Here is a 9,137-nt window from a genome sequence, read left to right on the forward strand (position 1 = left end):
CACATATACAATGTGTGTGAATTCTATCCTCTGTCACTTTCAAGTACACATAGCACGGGTGGAAAGAAAGAAAGCGACAGATTTGCCAAAACAAACAAACGACAACCAACCTCTTTGAAAAGTCTTTGAAAAGTGAGTTCGTTGATTCTTGCTTCTCTCTCCCTTTCTGTGTTGTCTGCACCCTTTGCTTCTTTTGGGTAGTCCAAGAGGGAGAAGGCTGGTTGGAAGAGGCAGGTTCGGGGGTTTGGAAGAGCTGGAGGCAGAGGTACTGTAGCGACAAAGAAAGAAGAAGAAGAAGTGTTTTGAAAGAGGGCTTTTGAAAGAAAGAAAGCGACGCGCACGGTAGGTAAACGCAAAAAGCACGCGTGTAAAAGCGCATGTAAAAGCGCAGCAGAATACATTGTAGACGCGCCTGTACACGCGACACAGAGACTGTTTATACTTTTTTTAAAAACTGATTGTTCTTGTGTATCCATTGTTTTGTGCATAGGATGTGTATGATTTCACTAAAAACTGATCCTACTTCTGTATTGGTTATTTTGGACATAGCATGTCATCATCCTCTTCAAGTAGTTCTGGTGAGGATGAGACAATGCGTCATCGTGATCGCGACGTGTGGCTGGCACAAAGGATCAAGTGTACGTGTAATCGATGTCAAGGGTGCATTGTACGAGCGCGTCGAATTACATTGAATCACATCTCGATGTATGGAGAATGGATTCAAACAAGTTTAGAGGTGAGAAGATGTGAATTGAAAGTATTAAAATAACTCATGGTGTGCAAATTAATGGAGCGCGTTGTAATATATATACTATGATTGAAGCAGGATGCAGTACCACACCCTAACATGGTGCCATACGCACGGCGAGAGCATGCAATGCGTCGACGAGATGATGCTGGAGCTTCGGGATCTGTTGTCGGAGATGAGTGGGAAAGGGATGACAATAGCCCTGCACCCCACGAAGTTGTGGAAGAGGAAGTGTTTGATGACATGGTGCGGAATCTTTTTAGGGATGATCGCAAAGGTGTGGACGACAATGATATGGAACAAGAGCATCTCTACAACGCTTCATCGACACCGGTTTTTGAAGGGTGCACATTCTCTATTTTACGTGCTTCACTTGAACTGCTCAATATACAAACAGTTTATGGATGGAGCAATGCAAGTCTTGACGCATTATTGAAGTAAGCATTGTAACTTGCAAATTTGAGTTAGTGGTTTTTGGTTTACAGTATAGGGTTTAGGGTTATGGGCTAATTGATGATATTGGATGCAGGCTATTATCAAACATGCTTCCAAAGGGGAATAGACTACCCACCTCAAGAGACAAAGTGAGGCGCTATGTGACATCTCTTGGAGGATTGGATTATGATCGCATACATGCATGCGTCAATGATTGCATTCTCTTTCGTGGGACGCATAAGGAGGCTCGACAGTGTCCCACTTGTGGTGAAGCAAGGTATAGAACAGATGTGAAGAGTTTTGATGTACCTCGTAAAGTCTTGCGACACTTTCCTATAATTCCTCGCATCAAACACATGTTCAAGTGCAAATCCATAGCAGAGCTCATGTCATGGCATTCCTCACATCGATCGGATGATGGCATGTGGAGAATTCCTGCAGACACTCCTGCTTGGAAGCATATTGAAGATGAGTGGCCCAGCTTTAAAACAGAGCCCAGAAACTTGAGACTTGGCCTAGGTATGGATGGAGTGAATCCGTTTGGTTTCAAGAGCACCGCATACAGCGTGTGGCCGGTTGTGTTGGTGAATTACAACCTTCCACCATCAATGGCGATCAAGAAGGGACATCTTATGTTATCCCTTCTGATTCCAGGGAAACATAAAGTCAAGCATATGGATGTTTATCTTGAACCGTTGATTGATGAGTTGGAGGAACTATGGAGAGGTGTTGCGGTAGTGGACATTAGTAGGCCTCCCTCCTCTCGACACTTCGACTTAAAAGCAGTGTTGATGTGGACAATGCATGACTTTCCAGGATACAGCGATTGTTCTGGTAAGAATTCTAACTACCTCCCGACTCTAATACTACTAGCTATATCAATTATAACTATTGACTTTATTATTCTAACTTTTTTTTTATTTTAACAGGTTTGAGGACATTGGGTACACATGCATGTCCTATATGTGGCCCTTCATTGGTACATGAGTATGCTGATGGTTTGTGTAAGACCATATTCGATAATCATCATCGATTTCTCCCATCAGATCACCCTAAATATGCTCCTAGTAAGAGGAACATTCATCCACAGACACTTCGTGCAAAAGATTGGAAGCGTATTTGGGAGTCTTCAAATGTTCTTCCTCCAGATGGCATGAACAGGTACATCTCCATTGTTTTCAATCTTGTTTTGTGTAGTCTCTAAAGTTGGAATAAAGATGACAGTCTGCAATCCCTTGTGTAGGTACTCCATTTTTTTCCGGCTACCATATTGGACCCATCTTAAGATCAACCATCTTCTTGATCCCATGCACATCTTCAAGAATGTGGGATCTAGTATTTGGGAACATGTTATTGGTAAAAGAGACAATGTTAGCGTACGGGAGGACTTGCAGGTCGCAGGACGTATGTGTCAAGCTTGGCCATGAGAGGAGGGTGGGCACGTTCGTCTTCCGCCTGCTCCCTGGATTATATCAAAGAAGGAGGAGAAGCAGGTAAAGCAAGCCATCACCACTTTGCGTACTCCCACTGGATGCATGAGATCGTTGAAGGGAGCGTTTACAACCACTAAGAAAAGAGGGGTTGAGCAACTACATGGGTTGAAGTCCCACGATTGGCACAAGATGCTCCAAGTAAGTGTTTTCCAATTATTGTAGGTTGAAATTAAATTTTGTAATGCCCTAACCCAAATATACATGTGCTCTTATGTGCGCAGTTCATACTACCTACTAGCATCGACCATTGTGCAGACAGGAGTTTGAAAAGATGTATTTATAAGATGGGCGAGCTTGTGAGGTATGTAAATCCCATGTAAGATCACCCTTCATTATACCTTGCAAAATGAATGTGCATGAGGTATAACGTACTGTGCATTTATTTTTCAGATATGTTAGTTCCAAAGCAATTGATCCAGCCACATTGGATGATGCGCGTGTTATGGCAGTGGAGGTGGTTTGTATGGTAGAGGAGACTTTTCCGCGAACCATTCTCACAAGTCAACTACATCTCATTGTGCATTTAGTGGATGAAATTGCTTTATGTGGCACTGTGCATGCCCGTTGGATGTTCTTCCTAGAGCGCTTCATGAAGACCTTAAAAGACTTTGTGAGGCAAAGTGCAAGGCCCGAAGGAAGCATGGCTGAGGGTTGGTTGATACAAGAGTCTCTTGTATATATATCAGAATTTCTTGATCAGGTGGATAGCTCTTTGCCGCGACTATGGAGCAATGAAGAGGACTTGAGGATGACGTCTATTGTGCCTCAAGGAAATGGACAGAGCAAAGTAATTGAGAGAACATTGATTGATGATCTTAATTTCACTTGCATCCTTAATAGTGATGTGATGAGCAGATGGGTTACAAGATACGAGGATGCAAAGACAAAAAGGCAAGCAGACAGAGCTCTCTTTCGGAGGCAACATGGCTCTCGTAAGGCGTACCCTAAGCATCTAGCAACACTTCCGAATGATATTCATGTTGATTGGTTGCATGAGGAAATGGAGAGAGCAGAGAGAGATGAGGGGCTGCATATCACGGCGAAAGAATGGGAGTATGCACGAGGATGCATGTTAAAGGTACATAGAACAAATGTAAATTTGCATTCTTTGTAAGTGATTGGCTTTTCATATTTATTCACATTAATTGCTTACATAGATATTGCTTATATTTTGGTCCAGTGCACTATGTTCAATGCTATATGGTGTGAAGGCAAGCATTTTCGAACACAAAGAATAGATGAAAAGAGGAATACACAAGATTGCGGTGTCATTAGTAGCTTTGAGGGAGCCAATGGAAAAATGGATGATTATTGTGGCACAATCCAAGACATATACAGACTTGACTTTCGCCGCTTCTTTGTGTATGTTTTGGATGTCAAATGGCAAATGAACGTGGTGGAAAAAGGGCCTAACGCAATGATAAAACGCCATGCAAGTGGCTATGTAACTATTGACTCTACAAAGTTTTGGCAAACAAAGAAAGATAGACTCGTATTGCCACAACAATGTGAGCAGGTATGCATTTTTTTACAAATGTGTTTCATGTACATATATATCTAAGCTCGCGCACCCCTTGACTTTTGATATGCTAATTAATTAATGAATTATGTGTATTTGAGCAGGTTATCTATCTGCCAATGGTGCATGACAGTAAATGGTGGTATGTCATCCCTATTGCACCACGTTCCAAAGTAATGTATAATACATTCACTGATATGGAGCATATGGAGGATGTGGCAAGCCGCAAAGAAGATGATGTCGAACATGCCAATGTAGATGATCATGATAATGAGGATGAGCGTGCCATTTCTCATGATCATGAGGATGACCCTTCCATTGAGGATGATGGTGATGATGATGAGAATGATCAAGGCATCGGTACCATTATCAATGGGCAAAATAGCGATAGTAGAATAAATTTAATCGTAGCCTTACAAATTGATCAAATGGATATTGATGTTGATCGTTTGGCAAGGATGGATCTTATTGAAGATGAGATCGAACCCTAACCAATCCATCACTGTATTGTTCCAAATTCATGACATTTCTATTGTATACTTTGTCTTTCAATAACCATATGAAGATATATTTTTCAATATATTACGTTGTTGTAAGTGCATGTAGTGGGATTTTGTAATGGTTTGTAAACATTGCAATGCACAATGACATTTTTAAAACTTAATGGTTTTCTGTTTTGAAAAGAAATGGATTTCTGTAGTTAGGCTCTGTGTCGCGTGTAACAGAGCGTGTATTATGACAGACTTAACGTGCAAATACACGCGCCCTCACATGCAATTATACACGCGCTGTTACATGCATGTATACACGCGCCCGATATTGCTGTAAGTATAAACGACCATACACGCGCCCGTAACTTTTCGCGTGTAATGGACGCGTGTATGGCGGCATTGTGTTGTAGTGATCTTCAAATCTTGCCTACTTGAGTGTAGGAACTTGTGATGCTAATTCATAGACCATATCCTTAAATGTGCTTTTAACATTTCTTTCTATTGCCAATACTAAAATAGAGGGTGATGGATATAATTGTTGGGAGAGGGCTTCTAATGGAGGTTTAATCTTTCTAATTACTAGAGGCTACGTTGAGGGCCCTATTCCACTTTTGCCTATTTAAGCTTCATGAGTGCCAAGTCCTTAGCTCTAGAAGGCTACTCAACTCAACATCTTTTCATTTCTCACTCCATCATCCTTTGCATGCAAAGATTCGGTCTCCATTTCTTATTCCTCTAAGTCGATGAAACTCTGCATCTTCTCTCTCTCTCACTCTCTCTCCCAAGCCCCCTCTGGCTCTTCTCACTACAATAAAGTCTCTACTCTTCCACCTCTCAAACTAGGAAGATCCCAAGAAGGTGAGGGAAAGCAATGGAGTTTTGTTGCAATAACCAAGAGCATTCTCACAAGCTCTCACAAGATTCTCACTATCTCTCTAAGATCTTGCATGCAAGAGATGGCTACATGGAGAAGAAAATGAGATTGTGAAGTAGAAAAGAGACAAGCCTACTTTGCATTAGTCGATGGAATAATTACAATGATATTTTTAAAATCATATATATATAGCCTATGATTTAGGACTTTGCCTAGGCCTATGTTTTAAGTTTTTCCATTGGTGGCCATGGTCTCTTTATGCCTGCCTATGGAGTCTCATGACCTATCTAGACATCCTAACTCACTCCACTCACACGCCCTTGATTGCACACTAATTTACAGAATGATTTTACAAAAAAAATTTCAACCTTCTCGGCATTGATTTTCATTCGTGATTTTTTTGGAGCATTTGATGCCTTTATGTTATTTCTTAATGAGCACTTTTTACTCTGAGCTTTGAATTCTACCAGTTCGATGAGGTCAGTGTATCCTCAGATGAGCACTTTTGGATTCACCTTAATCCTTGCACGTATCTTGCTTTTCACTTCTTTTAACACTTTTTACTTCTTTTTGTATACACTCACTACTTTCTACTTCCTGCTTTTGTAGCTCTTTCATAAAAAAGATTAACATTATCCCCCATCCTATAAAGAATTGCCAATCCCTTGGCAGATGTGAAGGCACTTGGGACTTACATGGTAAGAGGGAAGGTAAGAGGTCACGTGTGCTAACAAAGAAATGGGTTGTTGGTGGTTTCCCGTGCTCTTCAAAATACCTGCAATGAAAATTTGTGTGCGGCAACAAGTGGGGTGCAAGTGGGTGGATGTATGATTGGGAGATAGGTCTGTGCTAGGTGAATTGAGATTCCGTAGGTCTATCCCACACTTGAGGGCCCAATTGGTGAGAGTTTTGGGTGTTGTGATGTGTTTTTCAAGGTGATAGGTCTACGAATTTCTTAAGATATCTTGCCCTTGAGAACCGTGAGTGACTATGAGGTAAGTGGGGGTTTAAGAGAAAATGGGGTTTTGGAGGTTAAAAAGGAGCCACTAGATTGTTACCATGGATCGTTTCCCATGCAAGAATCCCTAAGGGTGTTTTATTTTCTCTTATTCTTTAATTGTAACTATTCCCTACCTCTCCTTTGATCTTGGGCTGATGGAAGTAGGGGCCTCATGGATTTCTCAAGGAAGGCCTTTCTCATCATGTATGTCGTAATCAACAACTCGGTATTCACCATTTTTTAGCACAAGAAGGGATGATGACAACTAGTAAACCAAATTTTGCTCATGTCTTTAGGCACGTAGCATGCTAGCTAACTTTCACATCGAATATTAGGAAAAAGTGGTATCTTCCATGCATGTCAAGATTGTATTCAATGCCATGCCTTTGTGGGTATGGTAAATGCACGATATCTCCTCTTTCCTTAGGAAGTGCCCCATAGAAGGCCATCCATGTCTCATTGATCTCCTCCAAGATAGTCTATCTCCAAGATACCTGTGACTCGAAGACAAGCACTAGTATAGGCTTTCAAACACCTTATTTTTCTAGTACCTTACCTCCTCTCCTTGGCATGACTAACGATCTTGCAGTTTTTTATCCAGCCATCTCCTGCCGAAAACTGCCCAATCTAAATCACCTGCTTCATGACATTCACTGAGGTATCTACTTGAGAATTGCTATTCTATTGAAATCAAAGGTCATTGATGTATCCCATGACTCCATTCTTTCAAGGAGTAGGAACTTTTCTTTCCAGTGTATGCTGAGTTCCTATGTTTCTCTCAGGAAGGACACCTCTGACACTTGTTGTGGTTCCACCCTAAGCTTTAGTGTAACTTCACCTAGATTTTTTTGCCTCTCCTACATTGGGTCTCTATTTGCACCTAAAGAGGATGTCTCTTTGAGGACTAAGCACTTTGGCTATTGTTCTGTGTGGTTTGGTTCAAAAGAATCAAGTAATTGTAATGAAGGGTCACGCTCCTCGTGAATCACAAATACCAATTTTACGAACTACTCCCTTGTGAGTCCTTCTTGTTCAAGATATTGGGAAACCTCATCTTGAGTGGGCTCGTACTATGGTAGTTGTGGTAGTGACTCCAAGGTGTTCTGAAGGGCTTCCTTTGACACTTGGAGTTTTCTCTTCAATCCCTCCATTGTGTCCTCTTCTATTGGGTTGGTGACTTTTGTGAGAGTTTTTATAAAATTCTAATGTTGGATTCTCATTATCTTTTCTACTAGTAAGGCTCTATCTTCTGGTACACCTTTGTGGTGCTTAGCCTTTGCAAGTTTGGGAGCAAGGTCTTGCATAGGCCTTGAGCTTCCTTCCTCCCATTGGTTGTTCTTTTTCCTTGCTTTCTCCAACCCTTGCTCTTACCACTTTGTCAGGACTTCTAAAATGCTAATGTGTTCTTCCTTGCTTTGTTGGTGGTGCTCCTTCTCCTGGCTCAACATGGCTATATTCCTCTTGAGATATTCATGTCCTTTGGTGGCTTTGTTCCAATACTCTACTAATTTGAAGGTTCTCTCCTTCATTTTCTTTACTTTTTCCTCATCTAGCCATAATTGTACAATTTTTCTGTCTTACTCTTTCATCTTGTCTTCTAGCTCTGCCATAATTTATGAGGTCTCCTCATGGAGGACTTCTTCTTTTCTCTATTCTCTTTTTCTTGTCTCTACCATGCAAGTAACTCCTCTTGCTTGTCACTATCCATTGTTTTTCTAACCAAAGTGGCTAGCTCTGTTGGAAGAGTGTAAATCTCCCTAGTGTACTACCACTAGAGCATTACATAAGCGTCCTTTCCCCTTTCTAGTGTTTACACCAGTTGCTTGCTTTCTTCTTCCTTCTAGTCCCTTTGCTCTTCCAAAGTCTTGAGAAGGTCATCAAAGTCCTAATAACTGATTCCCCGAGTGATATGGGGAACGTGAGATGAGGTGTTCTTAGTTGTGGCACCTTCTCCGTCCTCCTTTATGGTTCAACTTATTTTTCTTTGCTTCTACAAGCCGCTTTGACCTTATTAGGGAAGATCCCATTGATGGACTTCCTTTAAAAAATGAGTAGAATGATTCCATCCGTTCATGAGCTTAACTTGAGATCTGACTACCTTCTGTTGATCTAGAAAGAAGTGACAATGGTAATGGGGCAATAGGCAGTGTGGTTTTTTCAAGTGCTTGGATATGCTATGGTGGTGGTGATAAGGGTTAGCTCTTTCCCCTTACCTTCAATCCATTTTTTCCCTTATCAACTAGCTATGCTTCCCATTCTGCTTGAGCTAATACTCGGTTGATTTATTCTGGGTGGAGCTTCCACTTGGGTTTCTTCTCTTCTTCGCATCTCCTCCACAAAGTTTTGTACAACCAGGAAATATTCCTCCTCTTTTTTCTTTTTGTTGGCTTGTCTTTCTGCTTCAACTTTTCTAGAATCCTCCATGGTCTCTTTCAATGCATCTTGTTCTTCTAACGGAGTCTTTTCTTGTTCAACTTGTTTCTTGGCAGTGCCCTTCTTCTTTCCCCCATTTTGCACATCTTTTCTCCTTGTTCTTCTCTTGGTCATCTTTGTGTGGCTCTTCTTCATTCCTAGATT

General features: G+C 41.2%; 1 protein-coding gene across 1 annotated transcript; it reads left to right on the forward strand.

Moving 5' to 3' along the window:
* The first annotated feature begins 1,791 nt into the window (after nt 1-1,791).
* LOC148013011 (uncharacterized) lies at nt 1,792-2,387 on the forward strand. The gene is made up of 2 exons (XM_087667441.1): nt 1,792-2,017; nt 2,113-2,387. Exons 1-2 carry the CDS (start codon nt 1,792-1,794, stop codon nt 2,385-2,387), a joined length of 501 nt encoding a protein of 166 aa, XP_087523567.1.
* Nucleotides 2,388-9,137: the final 6,750 nt, after the last annotated feature.

Source organism: Lygodium microphyllum, chromosome 26, assembly GCF_053477565.2.
Source record: "Lygodium microphyllum isolate KBCC chromosome 26, Lygodium_microphyllum_v1.1.10, whole genome shotgun sequence".
In the NCBI taxonomy this organism is placed as follows: Eukaryota; Viridiplantae; Streptophyta; class Polypodiopsida; order Schizaeales; family Lygodiaceae; genus Lygodium; species Lygodium microphyllum.

Bases quoted from the DNA above. Each gene is read 5' to 3' on its own strand.
- LOC148013011 (XM_087667441.1), top strand. From the start codon at position 1,792: ATGGCGATCAAGAAGGGACATCTTATGTTATCCCTTCTGATTCCAGGG. The intron at 2,018-2,112 runs GTAAGAATTCTA...TTATTTTAACAG, and splicing joins AGGATACAGCGATTGTTCTG to GTTTGAGGACATTGGGTACA.